General features: G+C 46.2%; 3 protein-coding genes across 6 annotated transcripts; 2 read left to right on the top strand and 1 right to left on the bottom strand.

Annotated features, from left to right (window-relative positions):
• Window positions 1-405: 405 nt before the first annotated feature.
• Window positions 406-4,266, top strand: LOC119325326 (probable prolyl 4-hydroxylase 3). Of its 2 annotated transcripts, none has more exons than XM_037599071.1 (7): window positions 406-892; window positions 997-1,078; window positions 2,216-2,411; window positions 2,725-2,854; window positions 2,950-3,137; window positions 3,360-3,455; window positions 3,893-4,266. In XM_037599071.1, the coding sequence occupies exons 1-6, from the start codon at window positions 600-602 to the stop codon at window positions 3,431-3,433; spliced, it is 963 nt and encodes a 320-aa protein (XP_037454968.1). In that variant the 5' UTR covers window positions 406-599; the 3' UTR covers window positions 3,434-3,455; window positions 3,893-4,266. The 2 variants fall into 2 exon arrangements, with proteins under 2 accessions (XP_037454968.1, XP_037454967.1); XM_037599070.1 differs by having other exon boundaries at window positions 408-892; window positions 3,885-4,260.
• A 3,338-nt stretch (window positions 4,267-7,604) lies between these two features.
• LOC119325328 (sucrose transport protein SUT4-like) lies at window positions 7,605-12,797 on the top strand. Of its 3 annotated transcripts, XM_037599074.1 has the most exons (14): window positions 7,610-8,128; window positions 9,360-9,425; window positions 9,521-9,619; window positions 9,705-9,769; window positions 9,867-9,951; window positions 10,064-10,097; window positions 10,185-10,284; window positions 10,723-10,798; window positions 10,914-11,258; window positions 11,351-11,494; window positions 11,705-11,938; window positions 12,012-12,075; window positions 12,154-12,197; window positions 12,292-12,797. In XM_037599074.1, exons 1-14 carry the CDS (start codon window positions 7,871-7,873, stop codon window positions 12,457-12,459), a joined length of 1,782 nt encoding a protein of 593 aa, XP_037454971.1. In that variant the 5' UTR covers window positions 7,610-7,870; the 3' UTR covers window positions 12,460-12,797. The 3 variants fall into 3 exon arrangements, 2 of the variants coding, with proteins under 2 accessions (XP_037454971.1, XP_037454972.1); XM_037599075.1 differs by lacking the exon at window positions 7,610-8,128 and having other exon boundaries at window positions 9,361-9,425; window positions 9,730-9,769; XR_005157474.1 differs by lacking the exons at window positions 12,154-12,197; window positions 12,292-12,797 and having other exon boundaries at window positions 7,605-8,128; window positions 11,351-11,468.
• Window positions 12,798-13,009: 212 nt separating this feature from the next.
• LOC119324404 (cilia- and flagella-associated protein 91-like) lies at window positions 13,010-14,461 on the bottom strand. The gene has a single exon (XM_037598190.1). It carries the CDS (start codon window positions 14,387-14,389, stop codon window positions 13,184-13,186), a length of 1,206 nt encoding a protein of 401 aa, XP_037454087.1. The 5' UTR covers window positions 14,390-14,461; the 3' UTR covers window positions 13,010-13,183.
• Window positions 14,462-23,723: the final 9,262 nt, after the last annotated feature.

Raw genomic sequence — 23,723 nt, forward strand, 5'->3', positions numbered from 1 at the left:
CCTCGGTAAATATTTAATCTAGCTCAAGCAGGTCGGTTGGTTGCATTCCGAGGAAGTCCAGATCTAAAGTGTATCCGCGTGCCTGATCAGTGCCCAGTAGCCCTGAACCCTAAACCCTAACCCAAATATATTCTTCCATGCTCCCGTATTTGAAGATCATTAGGCATTTTGGTCTCCGAACCAAGCCGACCCACGGAGATTTACAAAATCAACCATCTGATTTGGAAAATCAAATATGGATATAGAGCATTTGTTTTCATTCATGAAGAAGGGATTGAGTGCCATACACACCGGTGTGCCTGGCTGACGGGTGGGCCCCACGCCGTTGCTGCCGACCGGCGAAACAAGGAGCCAAACGGACGCGGCACACGGTTTGGGAGCGCGAACCCGCGGCGACAGCGCAGCGTCAGCGTGCACGGCCACGACACGACCACCCGCCGTCTTCCCTTCCATTCCCCGCTACCACACACGAGCACCCGCCGGAGCCGATCGACCGAGAGCCGCCGCGCGCGCAGCTCAGCCCCGCCGCCTCACCTCCTCCACCGGCGCCGCATTTCTCTCCCGCGCGCAGGCGGGGGGAGATCCGCCTCCCTAGTCCAATGGCGCCGTCGCGGCCGCTGATGCGCGGGGCGGGCCCGCCGCGGGTCTTCGCCTCCGGTCGCACGGGCCGGGCCTCGCCGTACGCGCTGGCGCTCGCCGCGCTGCTCCTCGCCTCCGCCTTCCTCCTCGCCCTCATCGCCTTCGGCGTCTTCTCGCTCCCCGTCTCCTCCCCCGCGCTCCCCATCACCGGCGCCGAGACCGAGTCCTCCGGCGACGGCGGCGGGGCCGCGGAGTCCGAGTCCTCCGCCGGCTCCTCCCGCGCCGCGCGCAACCGCGCCCGCCGCGACCTCAGGTGAGTGAGTCAGTGAGTGGTTCCGATGCAGCTGTCTCTCCCCAGATTTGCTTCGATCCAGCGCCAGCTGATCTGATCTGGGCGGTCGTCTCTGTTGTCGTCAGCGAGGGGCTGGGCGAGCGGGGCGCGCAGTGGACGGAGGTCGTCTCGTGGGAGCCCAGAGCGTTCGTCTACCACAACTTCCTGGTAACCACTGCTCCTGCCCACTCTGCCTCCCCCTTCAACATTCATAATCACTGCTGCCGCCATGGCTCATTCGTTCCTGCACCTGCTCCCGCATGCACGATGTCATGTGTATGCAGAGACTAGATTCTTGTGGGATCCATCCATCCCGTATCGCCTCACCTTTTTGGGTGAATTACGTCTGTGCTTTTCGGTGCAATGCCTGCCGGCTTTCCGAGCTGCACTTTCGTCTGCAAATGATGCGGCGCTGAGCTCACACTTGGTGGACATGGGGTTTGACAGTGACTGATGGAAGCATGCCGTTTGCGCTGCATTTCTGATTTTGTTTTTTGGGACCGTTGCCTCCTGGGACAGGAAAGGTTGTAGTGATTCGTTTATATTGGATTTAGTTCTGCTTTCAGTGGAGCTCTGTTTATACTGGATTGTTACCTGAATTATTATTGAAGAATGGGAGTGTAGACGGTGTTAGGTACTTCATCCATGTATGGGAATTCTGTTTGCTTTTGTTCCTTGGGATCTTGGCTGAACTGAACTGCATGATATTGCCTCCTGGAATGAAACGGTTGTGGTGACTCTTTTGTTGGCTTTAGTTTGCCTTCAGTGGAGCTCTGTTTACACTGGATTCATACCCGGTCCACTCTGAAGAAATGGGAATGTACAGTGGGAACTAGTACTTGTCGAATTACTGAATATGGTAAATTGAAGGGGGAGAGTTTGCAGTGGTGCGGGAAGCTGGTTGTTGTAGGTAGTCCATCGAGTTACCTTCTGGACGGAAGACTCACATGCATCATGTGTGTTAACACCTTGTACTACACATTACTGTACTTCACCACACTGTATTATGAATTAAGCAAATGCCTTATGCAAATATGACTTAACGATGTATATTTTTTTAAGTAAGCCTCCTTGATTGTCAGATTTTGGTGGCACATTTCTTTGCTCTGTTACCTCAAGTTTCTCTTGTTTTCAGTTGGTCATAGGTTGTGCATACTTATGTGTTCAGATTTCTGAGTTTAGGGTGTTTACTTATATTCCTTGTTCTTTCTGTAAGGTATTTTCATTGCTTGTTAGTTCAGCTTGTAATTTTCTGGTGAATTTACTATGTTGGATGAATGGCTGATAGTTTATTCTTTTCATTAGTCCAAGGAAGAGTGTGAGTACTTAATTGGATTGGCGAAGCCTCGCATGGTGAAATCAACAGTGGTTGACAGCGAGACTGGTAAAAGCAAGGACAGCAGGGTTCGTACAAGTTCAGGCATGTTTCTCCAAAGAGGACGGGACAAGGTTATCCGGGCCATTGAAAGGAGGATAGCAGATTACACCTTCATACCTGCAGGTTTGTACCTATGTAAAGACCTTATTTTGTTTCATGGTCAAGCCAAATTCTCAGTGAGATTTCTCAGTTGATAAAGTAAAATTAAGGCATACAGACAAGTGTGACCCCTAAAATGCATAGCAAATCTGATGGTTATATACGTCACCCTAACTCCCTCGTTCTTAGTTATGGTGCATGTAAATTTGTTCAGAATACAAGTGGTGTCACATTTTCTCGACTTCGACAATGCAGCTCTTAGCATATGTTGCTTTTACCCTTTGAGCATATACTGTATTAGTTTTGTTTAACAATGTTCATTCATGCTGGCTTACAGAACATGGAGAGGGACTCCAAGTCCTGCACTATGAAGTCGGGCAGAAGTACGAACCCCACTTTGACTATTTTCTTGATGAGTTCAACACCAAGAATGGTGGCCAGAGGATGGCAACTATTCTCATGTACCTGTAAGTAAAGTAGCACCCCACGTCCCAACACTTATGTTATGTGTGATGTTAACCGAGTTGTTAACTTGTCCAAAACATATTCACAATTGGAACAGGTCAGATGTTGAAGAAGGGGGTGAGACTATTTTCCCCGATGCAAATGTGAACAGCAGTTCCTTACCATGGTACAACGAGCTTTCGGAGTGTGCCAGAAAAGGTCTTGCTGTCAAACCGAAGATGGGAGATGCGCTGCTTTTCTGGAGCATGAAACCAGATGCCACTCTAGATCCACTAAGTTTGCACGGTTAGTTAGTCCAGTGGCCTGCTCGCTGCCCTTGTTAGTTACACTTTCTGCAGAAAGTAGAATATTTATGAGACCTGATTTATATTGGACCTTTCACTTCTGAAACTCGTGTTCCATTCTCCTTCTGAAGCTACCTGCTGTTAAACTTGAAGTTGTGCTTATATGCATATATTCTTGAGCAATCTGCCGACAGGTTTCTTTACACTGTGTTATTCTACGCAGGGGGCTGTCCTGTTATCAAAGGGAACAAATGGTCATCAACCAAGTGGCTGCATGTTCACGAGTACAAAGCTTAGGACTTGTGAACTCATTCCAAAGGTATATACTGCTACCCCAGCCCCAGTGGATCTATATTTTGTTAAGATGTAAAGCCGGATATTTTCCTCAAAACAAAAGATGTAAATCTGGTGGTGTGTTGCTGTTGCTTTATTTTCAAATATAAACAAATCTTGGTCCTCTCGGAAGACGTTTCCGTTAGTCCATCCTCAGCACCACGATTTCTCCATCTGCAGTTACTCCTCGTACGCATGTTACATGTCTCTACTCAGCAGCAAAATGAATTTTGAATTTACGATTGTTAAGTGTGACTGTTATTCTTGTACTGAAGTACGTGTGCATATAAATGATGGTTGGGATGAGGCCAAACATGGTTACCTTTATTTGTGCTGCTGGTAGGCTTGAGCATCTCAATCTGTTGCTCAAAAGTGAACTCTTTAAGCTGATGCCAGACTCGCTTTGTGCTTGCAGAGTTGCAGATGACACGATTTGAGCGGCATGTGACCTGGGCTCTTTACAGGATGGCTTTACAGTTACAGATTCACCCCCATTGTGTTCATTGCGTGTGGAGGACATATATATACAAGGAGGGCTTCATGCTGGAGTACTGACTCAGCTTATTATAGAGGAATGAATATGATATGATGTATGTAGCGTCGGGGGCTGTAGGATCCGGAGTTCCATTTTAGGTTCTTGTTCTTGTCCTGTTTGTAGCAATAGGCACTATAATGCAGTACTGGTGTAGCAGTGTCGAGGTGAGTCGTTACTGAACAATAACTATGAGGATTTTGCTTGTCTCGGCATTTTACACACTTTATACCATGTTATCTGGCTCGTGTGCGCTGAACCGGCATTTGCTGTAAACCCTAAACCCTGAAAAACCAAGTGCTAGCAAACTTTCAGACATGCTTTTTTGGAGTTGTACCAGAGCTCTCTGCTCGGATATGGTGCTTGTCGACTCGTGACATCTCAGATCTCAGTGTTCTTGGTAGATTTCGTGGCCGAAGCTCGCGGTCTCTACCGGGCTCGAAATGCAGTAGGGAACAAGGAGAACATGTCTGGAATCCAGGCTTGATGTTCTAAAGAGGAAGCATTGTGTTTAGTGTTGGGTGGATGATAGTGATGGATGGGGTCGGACTGGAGGCGACGGTGGAACCCAACTGAACTGAAGTTGGGTGTTGGTGCAGGCTCGCCCACCTGGTGCCGAAATGAAGCGCAGTCGCTCTCATCTCCACCAGATCGACCAGAAAAAGATCGGCCAGAAGATGCTAGACACTCTGAATCTGAATAGAGAAAATTCAACTTTCGCTTAGGCGTGGCGTGGTGGCCTGTGGACCGGCGAATCCAAGGCAGGCAACGGCAGCGCCAATCGCGCGCTCACATGGAAGAAGGGAGAGAAACCGCTCGGGAGAAAACATGGAAGAGAGAGAAAATTGCACATTCCGTCCATGAGCTCTCTGACACGTAACAGTTTAGTACTTCCTCCGTCCGGAAATACTTGTCGGAGGAATGGATGTATCTAGACATAACTTAGTTCTAGATACATTCATTTTTAGCCATTTCCTCGACAAGTATTTCGGGACGGATGGAGTACTCAACTCGAGAAACACTACAATACGGTCCTTATACATGAAAATACATAACATCTACGGTCCAATATTCGGTCCCCTCGACGGTCAACCGCTCCGATGCTGCGCTGCTCTCTGTGGAACTCCCTCCCCCCTACCCTCGTTTTTTGGAAAACAACCCACGCTCCACCGTGGGACCATGCAGGCGTTCTGACTAGGTCAAACGACCCGGGCCAGCTCTCTATCTCTCACCCATGCTGCCGCTCTCTCCACTCTTCTCTTCTCCCCGAGCACGCTCTCCTCTATTGTTGGACTACGCCGCCGCCGCACTCGTCGCCGGTGACCATGCCGCCGTGGAGGAATTGGGAAGATAGCAATGACGACGACATGATGGAGATGGAGTACTTTGTAAGATTCCCCCTCTTCACTGTTTAGTTAGGGTTCCTGCACTTGGGGATTTTTTATGAGCTTTTCTACACTGATTCAAAGAATATTTCGTTGATCTAACGGGTTATGCATGTAGGAGACCACAGACACCATTCCTGAGCCCCTATGCTGCGGTACTGCACGGGATGATTTCCCCAAGTGCATGTTGCACAAGCTTAAAACTGAGAAATGTGTTGCTACATGAATAGGTTGTCCAATTAATTGTGTACATGTATTAATGTTTGACTGTACCTATGCAAGACATTCAACTAAAATGTGATAGTAGAGTAGAGTAGCAGAGCTGACACTATGTTATATTGATGCATAGTTGGTCAATGAGCACACTAAGTAGCTATGTGCCGTTGAGTTAGCTCATATATCTAAAATCTTAGAGTATAGTGAAGCAGGTTGACTACACAATTGAGACTAGCTATGTTATGTTGGTGTTTAGTTGGTCACTGATCATTAACTTGCTAATTCACATTCTAATTTATTTGTAGTTAGATAGGTGTAAGGTGAATTAGCAGTAAGAAAGCATTGCATATTCAGGTACTGTGAAATGGTTAGGCGGTACAAATTGCATAATTTAGTTTTAAATGTCATCATTTCTTAAATAGTTTACTTTGGCAAGGAGGTGTAAACTGTGGAGTAGTGCAGTGGGTTGATGGGTCTTGGCTTGTCATACTATAGAACTGCTTGACCAAGTTATGGGCATGTTTCATGAGCAAAGCTGTGGCAGGTGACAGAAAAAGTGGTCTATGAAAAAAAAACCTAGCCAACATGAAGAAGCAGTATGATCATATGTGCAATGAGTACCAAATGGTGGATGATGTAAGCAAGATGTTTTATTGGTATGATGGTGTTGACAAGCTGGACTACCAGATGAAGCTCAATAAGAAGAAGGAAGAGGTAAGAGATGAAGCTCGAGATGGAGAAGGTTAGGCTTGCAAAGGAGCAAAGGTGTATCCTTAAGCTCAGGCAGATATAATTCAGAACACAAGGAAGGCCATGCATGAGATGAAGGTGTACAGGGACCAACTTGTTGAAGAGAAGGAGCTTGAGAAGCTTGTCGTTGACCTGCTGAATTCTGGGCATGGGAGCAAGGAGAAGCTGGAGTGGATGAAGGCAATCTTAGCATGAAGAGGAAGAGTAACCTTCCTCAGAACACGCTCCCACCGATTTCCCTGCTATGGGATCCGAGATTTTGCTTCCGGCATAGTCCACTTGAGCACTTGATCTGGATGCTGCTTCCATTGCACAGACATCCGCCGCTTCTCCTCCATTGCGGATTCGGTGTAGACGATCTCCGCGAGAAAATCCAATTCGAAATTGAGTCTGCATTGTGCTATCGGAACATCACTCCTCATCTCCGCCCCCAAACCCTCTCTGCGCCTCTATCCTGGCCATTGCAGGAAGTAGATCTCACACACGCGCCTGCCATCAGAGGAGCCCCATCCTGATTCTTGTTCGTCCGCGTGAACCACTACCGCATCTTCAATATCCGCCCCTCCGTTTCGGTGGCACCAAGGGGAAGAGAAGAACATGTGTGGAATCTAGGCTTGATCAGCCCCCTTGTGTGTTAGTATTGGGTGAATGATAGTGATGGCTGGGATCGGGTGGCGGAACCGAACTGAAGTCGAGTGTTAATGCAGTGCAGGCTCACTGGATGTTGAAAGAAAATGAAACATAGTCGCACGGGCTGAGCTCGGGGAAGAAGATGACATGGGATGAATGGGGTGGTGAGGGGGGCTCACCCAAGCCCAGCCCCCCTCACTCACTTAACCACCATACTGTCAGGGTCGTTTGCAGTAGGGCATCACTGTCTATTGTCAAAGACGTCCACGGTAGCCACTTATCCGTGTCGGTAGAGGGTAGCGGAGCCGTTTGCATCTGCCGTTGCCCCTCCTCGGCGATAGCTGCAGGGACTATGACGGTAGGAAAAAGATCAAACCATGAAAAGGTCACGGCGGTTGGGATTTGATCGGATCGTGCTTATACAAGTTAGCCTTCCAAAAAGGGTTAAAACAGCGGTTTCGGCCATCACAAGATTACTCCGAGGAGAGAAAATTCAACTTTCTCTCGTGTGATGTGAATCAAAACAAGGGAGGCAACGGCGCCAATCGCGCGCTCACATGGAAGAGATGAAGGAGAAAACCAAACAAACAAAACGAGTGAGTCGTTGACGGAGAAGACAGGCGTCGGCGCGTGAGCGCTTCCTCCTTCCCTCCCTCGCCTACCTTCCGAGCGAGCACGCACGCGCACGCGCACACCGACGCGCTCCCTCCCTCCTCTCGCCAATTTTCTACTCTTCCCTCCCTCCGCTTTCCTCCCGCGCCCTCCCGCATCTCGCCTGCGAGCAGATCTCGTCGGCGTCGGCCCCCGCGCCACGCCGGACCCTGCCCTAACCCCCACCCACCCGGTCTGCCTCCCCCGCGCCCCGGATCTGCCGCTGCCCTGCCGGCCATGGACTCCGGCGGCGGGGCCACGGCCATCCGCGTGCCGTACCGCCACATCCGCGACGCCGAGATGGAGCTCGTCAGACTCAACAGCACCGGAAGCGACGCCGCGCGGCCCAAGGAGGAGCAGGGCAGCGGCGCGGGGGCGGGGGAGGGCGGCAGGAAGGGCGCGCCCAAGTGGCGGGTGGTGCTGGCCTGCATGGTCGCCGCCGGCGTGCAGTTCGGCTGGGCGCTGCAGCTCTCCCTCCTCACCCCCTACATCCAGGTACACACCCTCCCTGCTGGATCTCGCCCAAACCGCTCGGGACTGTTGAGTATGCCTGCGCGTTTAGGAACTCTCAGCCGGCCATGCCTTGTTCCCCATTTCTGTTTCCAGAGTGAGTGACGACGGCGCCGCATGTGCAAATGCCACTACCTGTATGTACCTGCGACTGCTCCTTACCCGATAAGGCAGGGGGACCTAGGCAGGTTCTGTTGCTGCTGCCTGGCCGATCATTAATAATACTAGTAACTCAGTTGCTGAATACCAATGATCAGTCGCAACTCTGTCTAAAATCCACGGCTCAATCTCTAACTTACTTACATACAGGCTACAGCTGTAGGCCAAGCTGCGACAGAGGTTTGCTGCCAATTAGGCGAGAACAGGTCACGCTGTTTTGCTTCTAATACTTAGTTAGGGCACACAGACATGTTTTAGTCTGACTGCAATAATATGCTGGGAAACATCCGCCGTGTTTGTTTTTATTTTTATTTTTTTGTTATCTGAAGATGCATCAGATGGACGGTCTGCTATGCTTGTTGCTTGATCATGCCTATGTATGCACATACAAATGCTCATAAATGTTTCAATTTCTCCTGCAAGAGCTTCATGTGCTGTCGAGTGTTTATGTTCTGAATAATCTCTACTTCAATAACTTCATGTGCTACTGCATGTATGTAGCTCTAGCTGGGACTCTGTACCCAATATGGCAGTTGGACGAGGTTCTGTTCCTGCTGGCTGCTTAATCATAGTACCAACTCACAAATAGACAGCACCACTACATGCCAGGCGCAAGCCGTCTGTCTGAATTCGGTCTTTGCAGCCAGAATTTTCAATTTACACACAGATGTTGTCAGCCCAAGTGTGATCCCCTTAGTGAGGAGACAGAGGTTGCAGCCAATTAGGTAAAAATAGGTGAGCTGCTTTGCTACGAGAATTTAGCTGGAGTAAATAGGCAAAATAAGGTTGAGCACGTTTGTCTGGAATAATATCCCGGGAAACATCTGTCGTGTTCTGCTAACTGAAGAAATACCAGTTGGCCGGCATGCTATGCTTGTTACTTGAGCATTCTATGTATGTACATGAATGCTAATAAATGGTTAATTTCTACTGCAAGAACATCGTGAGTAGTGGAGCTTTTATGTTCTGAGTGTGTTTTACATGACATCTTTCCTGTCCTATGCATTCATTCACTCACTCACTCACCTGCTGTTTATTCCTGGCCTTATATATGCAGACTCTAGGAATAGACCATGCCATGGCGTCCTTCATTTGGCTTTGCGGGCCCATTACTGGTTTCGTGGTAAGTTTTTGTGATGACACAGTTGCTGATTGTTTGGAGTCAGAATGCAAGGTATCTTGTCTCTAAATGGCTGGTTGGTTACCCTCTGACACCAGGTTCAACCTTGTGTTGGTGTCTGGAGTGACAAGTGCCGCTCCAAGTACGGGAGGAGACGGCCATTCATTTTGGCTGGATGCGTGCTGATTTGTGCAGCTGTGAGTATATATATCATGTTTGATAGTTTACAGTATATTCCCCATTCTTTCCCTGCTCTCTAATAGGCAGACTTCATACTCGTAGGTAACTTTAGTCGGGTTTTCTGCAGACCTTGGCTACATGTTAGGAGACACCACTGAGCACTGCAGGTAATTATCCATTCGTTCTGGTAGCTTGTTATTCTATTATAACAATTTAGCATCAGCTGTATCACCATCACTAAAATGCTAATGATTGTTCATACAGTACATACAAAGGTCTAAGATATCGAGCTGCTTTTATTTTCATTTTTGGATTCTGGATGCTGGACCTTGCAAATAATACAGTTCAAGTAAGCCTATTTCAAACTTTACATGATATCTTATGAATCGACTCCCAGTCTCTGTAAATGTTGCTGGAAAGTTGAATTACTCTTCTCCTAATATTTTGTTCATTCTTGATAGGGACCTGCTCGTGCCCTCCTAGCTGATCTTTCAGGTGGTTAATACATTCAGTTAGAATTTCTACTAATGCTGGATCCACCCTTATAATATCAGTTATCGAATAATACATTCTACTATGCAGGTCCCGATCAATGTAATTCGGCAAATGCAATATTCTGCTCATGGATGGCTGTTGGAAACGTTCTTGGTTTTTCAGCTGGTGCGAGTGGGAACTGGCACAAGTATGTCGTGTTTTGTGTTATTCTGTGCTTACATTAGCTTGAGCCTTGTTGTCCAAGAGTAGATTCATGCCACTATCCAGAAAGAACCAAACTTATGCTAGTTGACATAAATTTGTAGGTGTGCAGTAGGTAATATCTTAAACTTATACTCATGCTACTATTTAGAAAAAAGATCCTTCTGGCTTATTATGTTAGTCAAGCTGTCTCTGTAAATAGTATGCTTGCTCACCCTGTCTTGATGATGTGCTTTCTTGAGGTATGGTCTCGGTAGCATAGGGTGCTTGTAATCCCACAACTTGTTTTTCGAACTTTCTACTTCTGACAAAGATAGCCGATCAACTTTTATTAATTTCTAGTTTTATCCCGAGAGCTCTCTTGTCAACCGCAGTTGATTTCCCCGTACAAAGTTGACCTTCCCACTCTTTTTTATTTATGCAGGTGGTTTCCTTTTCTGATGACTAGGGCCTGTTGTGAAGCCTGTGGTAATTTGAAAGCAGCTTTCTTAATTGCGGTTGTAAGTTCTCAGATATTCTGCAATTGACCTAGGTGTCCGAAGTTAGGTTTCTCAATATAATTGTACAAGTGCATTGCTGGCAAAAGAGTAAGCTGACTAATTATGTATCGTGCAGGTATTCCTTCTGTTTTGCATGGCTGTTACCCTCTACTTTGCTGAAGAGATTCCGCTGGAACCAAAGGATGCACAGCAGTTATCTGACTCGGCTCCTCTACTGAACGGTTCTAGAGATGATCATGATGCTTCAAGTGAACAGACTAACGGAGGACTTTCTAACGGCCATGCTGATGCAAACCATGTCTCAGTTAACTCCAGTGCAGATGCAGGTTCCAACTCGAACAAGGACGATGTTGAGGCTTTCAATGATGGACCAGGAGCAGTTTTGGTTAAAATTTTGACTAGCATGAGGCATCTACCTCCTGGAATGTATTCCGTGCTTCTGGTTATGGCCCTAACATGGGTATGCTATAAAAATGGATTACATGGATAGATGCGCATCAGCTGCTTGCTGATCGTCTCTTCTGCTGGAAACTGATCTTATCTGTTTTGCAGCTGTCATGGTTTCCCTTTTTCCTTTTTGACACCGACTGGATGGGGCGTGAAGTTTATCACGGTGACCCAAAAGGAAACGCGAGTGAAAGGAAAGCTTATGATGATGGTGTCCGAGAAGGTGCATTTGGTTTGCTATTGAATTCAGTAAGAGCCTGTGATCAATTTTGTTCACTATAAATTTTGTACGTCTAGGGTAGTACCTGCCGTTCTTGGTAATGCAAATACTTTGAAAGATTAGTTACATGGTTTGTGGTGGTTTAAAAGCATTGCAGTTGGATGTAAGTGCCAATGTATTGGATGTAAGTGCCAATGTATTTTTAGTCAGTGGCAGTAATATTTGGTTCGTTCATGTAGGTCGTCCTTGGGATTGGCTCTTTCCTTATCGATCCATTATGCCGGATGATTGGTGCAAGATTGGTTTGGGCAATCAGCAACTTCATAGTGTTTGCCTGCATGTTGGCTACAACAATACTAAGTTGGATCTCCTATGACTTGTACTCGAGCAAGCTTCAACATATTGTCGGGGCAGATAAAACAGTCAAGACCTCAGCGCTCATTCTTTTCTCTCTTCTCGGATTGCCACTCTCGGTTAGTACCAGACCCTCGACACCTTTTAGTGCAACTAGAAGATGTCTTATCCTGTCTGCTCTTGCATATACAGATCACTTACAGTGTTCCGTTCTCTGTGACTGCTGAGCTGACTGCCGGAACAGGAGGCGGACAAGGTTTGTGTTGTCAGTGTTTGCTTTTTTGCAGTATGTTTCAGTTGTTATTCTTGATTGAAAATGTCTGCCCATGTCCAGGTTTGGCAACTGGAGTTCTGAATCTCGCCATCGTTGCTCCTCAGGTCGACCCTTGTACCTAGAACGATCTCCTATGCCATGCATCGTCGCTAAACATGTCCTGACTTTTACGATTGTCTACCGCATTTTATTTTGCAGATAGTAGTCTCACTCGGAGCAGGCCCATGGGACAAGCTTTTGGGGGGAGGGAACGTCCCTGCCTTCGCCTTAGCCTCGGTCTTCTCGCTGGCAGCCGGAGTGTTCGCAGTGATCAAGCTGCCCAAGCTGTCCAACAACTACCAATCCGCCGGCTTCCACATGGGCTGAACCCTGAAACCCGAAGCCAGCTGCTGTGTGTAACTCGAAGCCAGCTGCGGTGATCAAGTTGCTGTGTGTAACATTCAGTACCAATGCACCGGCTTCCACATTGAGATTCGTTTATATGGAGATGATTCTTTTTCTCCTCATGCTAGATACACAATTAATAAGAATACAGATCAGATAGACTAGGATAGAGAGATAGTTTTTAGGCCTGTGTGCATACAAGTGTCGATGAAAAGTTGTAAAAGATGTACACTGTTTTTTTGTATTGTATATGTAGTGAAATTTCACAGATGGCCGGATGTAACATTGTTTTTGTCTAATAATTCTCGTGTTTATGGTCTGTTCTGGGATAAACTTGGCATGTAGTCTTGGTTGGTGCTGTGATGATCATAATGAAAATCTGAACTGAAGCATCAGACTGATAAAATTTGGTGACAGAATATTCTTAACTTTAGATTGCAAAAATGAACTAAAATGGAAGAAAAAAAATCAATTGAACACAAAGATTAACTAAAACACAAGAAAAAAATCAATCGAATACAGATTGCTCCACAATTCAAGATTGCAAAATCACACAATTTAATTAAATCTAATGAAATTTGCTGACACGATTTAAGTTTTTCACATAATTAACTAATGGAATATAAGCAAATAAAAGATTAAAAAAACTAAAAACTAGTGCAAAAAATCAAATTGCAGGCAGTTTGTTGGATCTATTTATCATCTACTAGTCGCTGTAGAAGCTATTTGTGTTCTTCTTGCTGTCCTTTTTGGTCTTCTTGTTCCTCCGGCGGCGCCGGTCGGCCTCCTCCACCCGCCGGACGGCGTGTTCCAGCGTGTCGACCCGCTCGGCCAGGGCCCCGATCAGAGCGCACTGCTGCGCGCTCCGCTCGCACAACGCCGCCACCATCTCCATGAATTTCTTCGCGTCCAACCCGTCGGTGGTCACAGTCTTCTTCTCCTCTCCTGCTGGTTCTTGCTGCTGCAATGCCTTGGGTGGTGCATGGTCCTCCTCGCCGGTGGAGACGTCGCCGTCCCCCGTGGCCACCATCTCCCACTCGCCCTCCGCCTCTGAGGCCTTCTCCACTTCCGCCACCAGTTTGGTCTCAGTCTGGTTGTCCTCGTCGACGACGACGGGACTCGCCGCGTCAACCTCCATCGCCGCCATGTCGGTTGTCTCGGCACCCGGAGAATCCACCACAGTGTTGTCCTCAACCAGCAGCTCCAACTCTGATTCTATCCCATCCTCTGCTTCGTCCGCTGCATCCTGAACTTCCGGCGCATTGGCGGTCACCACCGCCGACATGGCCTCTAGCGCGTCAACGGCGTCCTGGAGCGCGAGCACACGCCGAGTGACCCTCCTGCGGTACTCCCGGGCGCCGTGCACGCCGTCGAGACGCAGCAGCAGCCGCATGAGCTCCTCCCCGAGGCCGATCCGCGCACGGGCGTCCGCGCGCAGCGCCTCCGCCTCGGCCGACAACCTCGCGGCCACGGCCTCCGCCTGCCGCTCCACCGCGCGCACCTCCCGCACCATGCGGCGAGCAAGCAGCCCACGCGCCGCCGCCTGCACCCTCACCGCGGCCTCCTCCGCCGACGGCGCCGGCTTCCTCGGCACCGCAGGCGGCGAGTCGGGCTCGGGCCCCGTGACCTCCACCTCAAAGCAGTCCGGGCTGCTCTTCGGGGACCCGCTGCTGGGCCTGGGACGCGCCATGGTCCGCGCGGCCGGCTCGGCGGCGCCGAAGCCAGGGAAGAAGCCGCCGTCGTGCCGCGCCGGGGCCCTCCGGCGGGCGGGGCGCAGCCGCTCCGTGACGAGAGGCTCGGCGTCCATGAAGAAGGGATCGGCAGCGGCGGGGCTATAGTACGGGTAGGCGTCGTAGCCGTAGGAGCTCGGGTAGTAGTAGTCATACCGGAAGAAACCGCCGCGGCGAGCCATTGATGGATGATGAGATGGTGAAGTCGACGTCGATCGCGTGGAAAGATGGATGGTAGGTCGTTTGTTGCCTGATTCTGTTTGTTGTTGTGTTGGGGAGATAAGAGGCGACCCTACTATATATATTAGAGGAAACAACCTTCTCGAACGGGAATTCTTGAGAAAGGGGCAGGGCGCTACCGTTTCTCGAGACGTCGCGCCTGACGCACCGGTTCGCTTAGCGGGCGCTCGCATGGGCCGGCCCAGCTACCACGCCCGCTCCTTCCCTTTCGTTTGCAGGTGCGCGTTTCATTTGTCTAAAAAAAAGGTGTGCGTTTCGTTCGTTTGTTCGTTTTTTTTTTGTGTTCGTTCCTTCGCTCACAAAACTGAAAAAACGATTGGATCTGAAATTTACAAATTTGAATTTTTTCATCAATTCTAAAAACAGTTCCTCAATTTTGAAACCAATTTCATGAAATTTGGAAAAAGTACATCGAATTTGAAAAAAATGTTCACCAATTTAAAAAGGTTCATCGAAATTTTTAAAAAAGGTCACTGAGTCTGAAAAAGTTCTTTGAATTTGACAAAAAGTTCATCGATTTTGCAGAAAAAATTCATGAAGGAAAAAGTTTTCTCGAACTTGAAAAAAGAAAGGAAAAAAAGGACAGAAAAAAGAAAAAAACAGAAGAAAGAACAAAAGGACAAAAACATGTAAGGAAACACAACAACTGAAGTGGTTCGGTGGTCGTCGCGTCCTGCTCTGAACTCGCTCGTCCAATCAAATATACTAGAAGCTAGCGCGTTTCACCACACTGGTCTTCACTCGTGGGATTAAGTTTTTTTTATCTAGCAGATAATCATTGTCGGTTGTTTGGATTTGCTTTTAGTTATGTTATGGTATATATTTTTTCGTTCGTGCCAGGATACCACTAGATAAGGTATTTGTTTCGGATGCTGAGTGGGGTTGTCCGGTATGTAGTTGTGTTGTCCTTATACTTTTTGGCTTCGGTGTCAACTGGTGGTCTATGTGTTAATCCCTTGAAAGTTCCTATTTTCATATTGAAACTGTGAAATTGTTGATATAGGCTTCACTAGCACAAATGCCCGTGAGAATTTTTTATACGTCTCATGCCTCAATTAATTCTGTCCATCCTCATGTCCCCGTCTCTGTGTGCGCTCCATATAATTTCATTTTAATTAAAGAGCTTTCCTTCCTTATTTTCTAACTGATTTTCATCCTTATTCCTTATACATCTTCCTTATTTTGTCTCAATTCCTTTCCTTCCTTTCTTATCCTCTCTCAATTTCTCTCCTTCCTTTTTTCCTTGCTTGTCGGGAATTAGCAAGAGCCAGACCATCCCTCATAGCCATCGCTTCTGTGGTGATCACGACTGCTGCAAATGGAATTAATTTACACCGAGCCGCCAGAAAATTACCTCTATCATCCCCGAGTATAGCCGTCGTAGCTCCAACTCCTTCATCTGGGAAAAATACCGCGTTTGGTGAAACTCTTGTTTGGGTTACACCACCTGGGTTTGACAAGACCGAAAGTGACCATCTCCATGTTGGCGGAACCATTTCGTTGTGTTTTTTTTTTCTATAGATCCATCACAAGTGCCAACCTCCGACTGCTATCACTTGTTGTAAAATTGAAGTTGGATGTATAGCTAGGTGTTCCCCCGGAAGAGATAAGATGTGTTTGAATATAACAGAACCTAGTCTGTCCACTGGCAAAGTGTGATCAATGAGCTGTATCACCCCAAGACGGGTTACTTGCAAAACTCCATCCAGAAATCTTTAACCCTACGTGGAATTTGAAGTTTTCAAGAGTATTCCGGACAGACAAAGGGGTAGAGACACCAGGCAGCTTTATCATGTTTGCATGCACCCGGAAAGTATGTTTCCAGTCCTCACTTCAGAAAGAAAAAAAATAAAATCCTATTCTATTTGGGTGCCATGCCACCGGGTTAAATATGCTCATTCGTTTGTTCATTCGTTCGTTCGTTTTTTTTTTGGTGTTTGTCCCTTCGTTCACAAACGGAAAAAACGATTGGATCTGAAATTTACGAATTTGAAAGCAGTTCATGAATTTGAAAACGTTCATCAATCTAAAAAAAGTTCATCAATTTTGAAACAAAATTTATGAAATTTGAAAAAAGTTCATCGAATTTGAAAAAAAGGTTCATTGGATTTGAAAAAAAGGTTCATCGAATTTGAAACAAAGTTCATTAGATTTAAAAAAAATCATCAAATTTTAAAAAAGTTCACCGAATTTTAAAAAGTTCATCGAATTTGTTAAAGGGTTTTTATCACTTATGCCACTGGTTGTGTCTTACTACTCAGATTTTCCATTAGGAATTTTAAATGCTCAAAAATGCCATTGCTTCGTTAGGCGCATGCTCGAAAATGCCACTGAACACCATTAATGTCAGCTCAAATCTCGTTTGCAATGTCTATACTTTGGTTTTATATATGGATCCTCTCTCCGATTTCATGGCCTCGAGCCATTCGTCGGAATCCGGGCCCACCATCGTTTCTCCGTAGCTCGTAGGTTCATTGTTGTCTAGCAACATGACTTCCAAGACAGGATTACGTACCACTCTGAAGTAGTACGCATCCTTGTCGACCTACGAGGTTTGATAGTGACTTGATCAGAAGTTTCATGATCACTATCATAAGCTTCCACTTCAGTTGCTGTAGGTGCCACAGGAACAACTTCCTGTGCCCTGCTACACACTAGTTGAAGTGACGGTTCAATAACCTCATCAAGTCTCCACCATCCTCCCACTCAATTCTTTCGAGAGAAACTTTTCCTCGAGAAAGGACCCGTTTCTAGAAGCAATCACTTTTGCTTCCGGATCGGAAATAGGAGGTATACCCAACTATTTTGGGTATTCTATGAAGATGCATTTATCCGCTTTGGGTTCGAGCTTATCAGCCTGAAACTTTTTCACATAAGCGTCGCAGCCCCAAACTTTTAAGAAACGACAACTTAGGTTTCTCTAAACCATAGTTCATACGGTGTTGTCTCAACGGAATTGCGTGGTGCCCTATTTAAAGTGAATGCGGTTGTCTCTAATGCCTAACCCGTAAACGATAGTGGTAATTCGATAAGAGACATCATGGTATGCACCATATCCAATAGGGTGCAGTTATCATGTTCGGACACACCATCACACTATGGTGTTCCAGGCGGTATTAGTTGTGAAACAATTTCCACAATGTCTTAATTGTGTGCCAAACTCGTGTTGGGGAACGTAGCAGAAATCAAAAATTTTCTACGCATCACCAAGATCAATCTATGGAGTAATCTAACAACGAGGGGAAGGAGAGTGCATCTACATACCCTTGTAGATCGCTAAGCAGAAGTGTTCAAGTGAACGGGGTTGATGGAGTCGTACTCGCCGTGATCCAAATCACCGATGATCCTAGTGCCAAACGGACGGCACCTCCGCGTTCAACACATGTGCAGCCTGGTGACGTCTCCCATGCCTTGATCCAGCAAGGAGAGAGGGAGAGGTTGGGGAAGACTCCGTCCAGTAGCAGCACGACGGCGTGGTGGTGGTGGAGGAGCGTGGCACTCCAGTAGGGCTTCACCAAGCACTACGAGAGATGAGGAGGAAGAGAGGTAGGGCTGCACCAGGGAGAGGTCAAAACTCATGTGTTGGCAGCCCCAAAGACCTCAACTATATATAGGGGAGAGGGAGGGGGCTGCTCCCCCTCTAGGGTTCCCACCCCAAGGGGTGCGGCAGCCCCAAAACCCATCTAGGGTGGTGGCCAAGGAGGAAAGAGGGGAAACTTGCCCCCCAAGTAAGGTGGAAGCGCCCCCTCCCCAAACCCTAGGCGCCTTGGGCCCTGGTGGGGGGGGGGGGCGCACCAGACCACATGGGGCTGGTCCCTCCCACACTTGGCCCATGCTGCCCTCTGGGGCCGGTGGCCCCACTTGGTGGACCCCCGGGACCCTCCCGGTGGTCCCGGTACGTTACCGATAGCACCCGAAACTTTTCCGGTGACCAAAACATGACTTCCCATATATAAATCTTTACCTCCGGACCATTTCGGAACTCCTTGTGACGTCCGGGATCTCATCCTGGATTCCAAACAACATTCGGTAACCACATAAAAACATTCCCTATAACCCTAGCGTCATCGAACCTTAAGTGTGTAGACCCTACGGGTTCGGGAGACACGTAGACATGACCGAGACAACTCTCCGGCCAATAACCAACAGCGGGATCTGGATACCCATGTTGGCTCCCACATGTTCCACGATGATCTCATCGGATGAACCATGATGTCGAGGATTCAATCAATCCCGTATTCAATTCCCTTTGTCTAGCGGTATTGCACTTGCCCGAGATTCGATCGTCGGTATCCCGATACCTTGTTCAATCTCGTTACCGGCAAGTCTCTTTACTCGTTCCGTAACACATCATCCCCTGATCAACCCCTTGGTCACATTGTGCACATTATGATGATGTCCTACCGAGTGGGCCCAGAGATACCTCTCCATCACATGGAGTGACAAATCCCAGTCTCGATTCGTGCCAACCCAACAGACACTTTCAGAGATACCCGTAGTGTACCTTTATAGCCACCCAGTTACGTTGTGACATTTGGTACACCCAAAGCATTCCTACGGTATCCGGGAGTGGCACAATCTCATGGTCTAAGGAAATGATACTTGACATTAGAAAAGCTTTAGCATACGAACTACACGATCTGTGTGCTAGGCTTAGGATTGGGTCTTGTCCATCACATCATTCTCCTAATGATGTGATCCCATTATCAACGACATCCAATGTCCATGGTCAGGAAACCATAACCATCTATTGATCAACGAGCTAGTCAACTAGAGGCTTACTAGGGACATGGTGTCGTCTATGTATCCAAACATGTATCTGAGTTTCCTATCAATACAATTATAGCATGGATAATAAACCGTTATCATGAACAAGGAAATATAATAATAATAACTAATTTATTATTGCCTCTAGGGCATATTTCCAACAGTCTTCCACTTGCACTAGAGTCAATAATGTAGTTCACATCGCCATGTGATTAACACTCATAGGTCACATCACCATGTGACCAACATCCAAAGAGTTTACTAGTGTCACTAAACTAGTTCACATCATCATGCGATTAAGACTCAATGAGTTCTGGGGTTTGATCATGTTTTGCTTGTGAGAGAGGTTTTAGTCAACGGGTCTGCAACATTCAGATCCGTATGTACTTCACAAATCTCTAGGTCATATTGTAAATGCTGCTTCCACGCTCCAATTGGAGCTATTCCAAATGGTTGCTCCACTATACGTATCCGGTTTGCTACTCAGAGTCATTCGGATAGGTGTTAAAGCTTGCATCGACGTAACTCTTCACGCCGAACTCTTTATCACCTCCATAATCGAGAAACATGTCCTTATTACTCCAAGGACAATTTTGACCGCTATCTGGTGATACACTCCTTGATCACCTTTGTACCCTCTTGCGAGACATGTGGCAAGGGCACACATCAGGTGCGGTACACAGCATAGCATACTATGGAGCCTATGTATAAGCATAGGGGATGACCTTCGTCCTTTCTCTCTATTCTGTCGTGGTCGAGCTTTAAGTCTTAACTTCATACCTTACAACTCAGGCAAGAACTCCTTCTTTGACTGATCCATCTTGAACACCTTCAAGATCATGTCAAGGTATATGCTCATTTGAAAGTACCATTAAGCGTTTTTGATCTATCCTTATAGATCTTGATGCACAATGTTCAACTAGCTTAATCCAGGTTTTCCCTTGAAAACACTTTTCAAATAACCCTATATGCCTTTTAGAAACTCTACATCATTTCTGATCAACAATATGTCAACAACATATACTCATCAGAAATTCTATAGTGCTCCCACTCCTTTGGAAATACAAGTTTCTCATAAACTTTGTATAAACCCAAAATCTTTGATCATCTTATCAAAGTGCATATTCCAACTCCGAGATGCTTACTCCAGTCCATGGAAGGATCGCTGGAGCTAGCATACCTTTTAGCATCCTTAGGATCGACAAAACCTTTCTGATTGTATCACATACAACCTTTCCTTACGAAAACTGGTAAGGAAACTCGTTTTGACATCCATCTGCCAGATTTCATAAATGCAACTAATGCTAACATGATTCCGACGGACTTAAGCATCGCTATGGATGAGAAAATCTCATCGTAGTCAACTCCTTGAACTTGTGAAAAACTCTTCGCCACAAGTCGAGCTTCATAGACGGTGACATTACTGTCCACACCCGTCTTCTTCTTAAAGATCCATTTATCTCAATGGCTTGCCGATCATCGGGCAAGTCCACTAAAGTCCATGCTTTGTTCTGATACATGGATCCTATTTCGGATTTCATGGCTTCTAACCATTTGTCAGAATATGGGCCCACCATCGCTTCTCTATAGCTCGTAGGTTCTTTGTTGTCTAGCAACATGACCTTCAAGACAGGATTACTATACCACTCTGAAGTAGTACGCATCCTTGTCACCCTACGAGGTACGGTAGTGACTTGATCCGAAACTTCATGATTACTATCATAAGCTTCTACTTCAATTGGTGTAGGCGCCATAGGAACAACTTCCTGTGCCCTGCTACATACTAGTTGAAGTGACGGTTCAATAACCTCATCAAGTCTCCACCATCCTCCCAATCAATTCTTTCGAGAGAAACTTTTCCTCGAGAAAGGACCTGATTCTAGAAAGAATCCCTTTTGCTTCCAGAACTGAGACTGGAGGTATACCCAATTGATTTTGGGTGTCCCATGAAGATGCATTTATCTGCTTTGGGTTCGAGCTTATCAGCCTGAAACCTTTTTTCACATAAGCGTCGCAGCCCCAAACTTTTAAGAAACGACAACTTAGGTTTCTCCAAACCATATTTCAAACGGTGTTGTCTCAACGGAATTACGTGGTGCCCTATTAAAGTGAGTGCAGTTGTCTCTAATGCCTAACCGATGAACGATAGTGGTAACTCGATAAGAGACATCATGGCACGCACCACATCCAATAGGGTGTAACTATGATGTTCGGACACACCATCACACTATGGTGTTCCAGGCGGTATTAATTGTGAAACAATTTCTACAATGTCTTAATTGCGTGCCAAAGCTCGTAACTCAGATACTCATCTCTATGATCATATCATAGACATTTTATCCTCTTGTCACGATGATCTTCAACTTCACTCTGAAATTACTTGAACCATTCAATAATTCAGACTTGTGTTTCATCAAGTAAATATACTCAGTATCTACTCAAATCATCCGTGAAGTAAGAACATAACGATATCCACTACGTGCCTCAGCACTCATTGGACTGCACACATCAAAATGTATTACTTCCAACAAGTTGCTTTCTTGTTCCATTTTACTAAAAACGAGGCTTTCAGTCATCTTGCCCATGTGGTATGATTTGCATGTCTCAAGTGATTCAAAATCAAGTGAGTCCAAACGGTCCATTTGCATGGAGCTTCTTCATGCGTTTTATACCAATATGACTTACATGGCAGTGCCACAAGTAGGTGGTACTATCATTACTATCTTATATCTTTTGGCATGAACATGTGTACCACTACGATCGAGATTCAATAAACCATTCATTTTAGGTGCAAGACCATTGAAGGTATTATTCAAATAACCAGAGTAACCATTATTCTCCTTAAATGAATAACCGTATTGCGATAGACATAATCCAATCATGTCTATGCTCAACGCAAACACCAAATAACAATTATTTAGGTTTAACACCAATCTCGATGGTAGAGGGAGCGTGCGATGCTTGATCACATCAACCTTGGAAACACTTCCAACACATATCGTCAGCTCACCTTTAGCTAGTCTCCGTTTATTCCGTAGCTTTTATTTCGAGTTACTAACACTTAGCAACCGAACCGGTATCTAATACCCTGGTGCTACTAGGAGTACTAGTAAAGTACACATTAACATAATGTATATCCAATATACTTCTATCGACCTTGCCAGCCTTCTCATCTACCAAGTATCTAGGGTAATTCTGCTCCAGTGGCTGTTCCCTTTATTACAGAAGCACTAAGTCTCGGGTTTGGGTTCAACCTTGGGTTTCTTCACTAGAGCAGCAGCTGACTTGCCGTTTCATGAAGTATCCCTTCTTTCCCTTGCCCTTCTTGAAACTAGTGGTTTCACTAACCATCAACAATTGATGCTCCTTCTTGATTTCTACTTTCGTGGTGTCAAACATCGCGAATATTTTAAGGATCATCATATCTATCCCTGATTTGTTATAGTTCATCATGAAGCTCTAATAGCTTGGTGCAATGACTTTGGAGAAACATCACTATCTCATCTGGAAGATTAACTCCCACTCGATTCAAGTGATTGTTGTACCCAGACAATCTGAGTACAAGCTCAATGATTGAGCTTTTCTCCCTTAGTTTTTAGGCCAAGAAACTCGTCGGAGGTCTCATACCTCTTGACATGGGCATGAGCGTGAAATCCCAATTTCAGCCCTCGAAACATCTCATATGTTCCACGATGTTTCGAAATCGTCTTCGGTGCCTCAATTCTAAACCGTTTAATATTACTGAACTATCATGTAGTTATCAAAACGTGTATGTCAAATGTTTGCAACATCCACAGACGACGTTCGTGGTTCAGCACACCGAGCGGTGCATTAAGGACATAAGCCTTCTGCGCAGCAATGAGGACAATCCTCAGTTTACGGACCCAGTCCGCATAATTGCTACTATCAACTTTCAACTATATTTTCTCTAGGAACATATCTAAACAGTAGAACTAAAGCGCGAGCTACGACATAATTTGCAAAAACCTTTTGACTATGTTCAGGATAATTAAGTTCATCCCTCTAGTCATCTAAGTGATTACATGATCCGAGTCAACTAGGCCGTGTCCGATCATCACGTGAGACGGACTAGTCATCATCAGTGAACATCTTCATGTTGATCGTATCTACCATACGACTCATGCTCGACCTTTCGGTCTCTTGTGTTCCGAGGCCATGTCTGTACATGCTAGGCTCGTCAAGTCAACCTAAGTGTTTCACGTGTGTAAATCTGGCTTACACTCGTTGTATGTGAACGTTAGAATCTATCACACCCGATCATCACGTGGTGCTTCGAAACAACGAACTTTCACAACGGTGCATAGTTAGGGGGAACACTTTCTTGAAATTTTAATGAGGGATCATCTTATTTACTACCGTTTTTCTAAGCAAATAAGATGCATAAACATGATAAACATCACATGCAATCAAAAAATGACATGATATGGCCAATATCATTTTGCTCCTTTTGATCTCCTTCTTCGGGGCTCCATGATCATCATCGTCACC

The sequence above is a fragment of the Triticum dicoccoides genome, chromosome 6B (genome assembly GCF_002162155.2).
Source record: "Triticum dicoccoides isolate Atlit2015 ecotype Zavitan chromosome 6B, WEW_v2.0, whole genome shotgun sequence".
Classification (NCBI taxonomy): Eukaryota; Viridiplantae; Streptophyta; class Magnoliopsida; order Poales; family Poaceae; genus Triticum; species Triticum dicoccoides.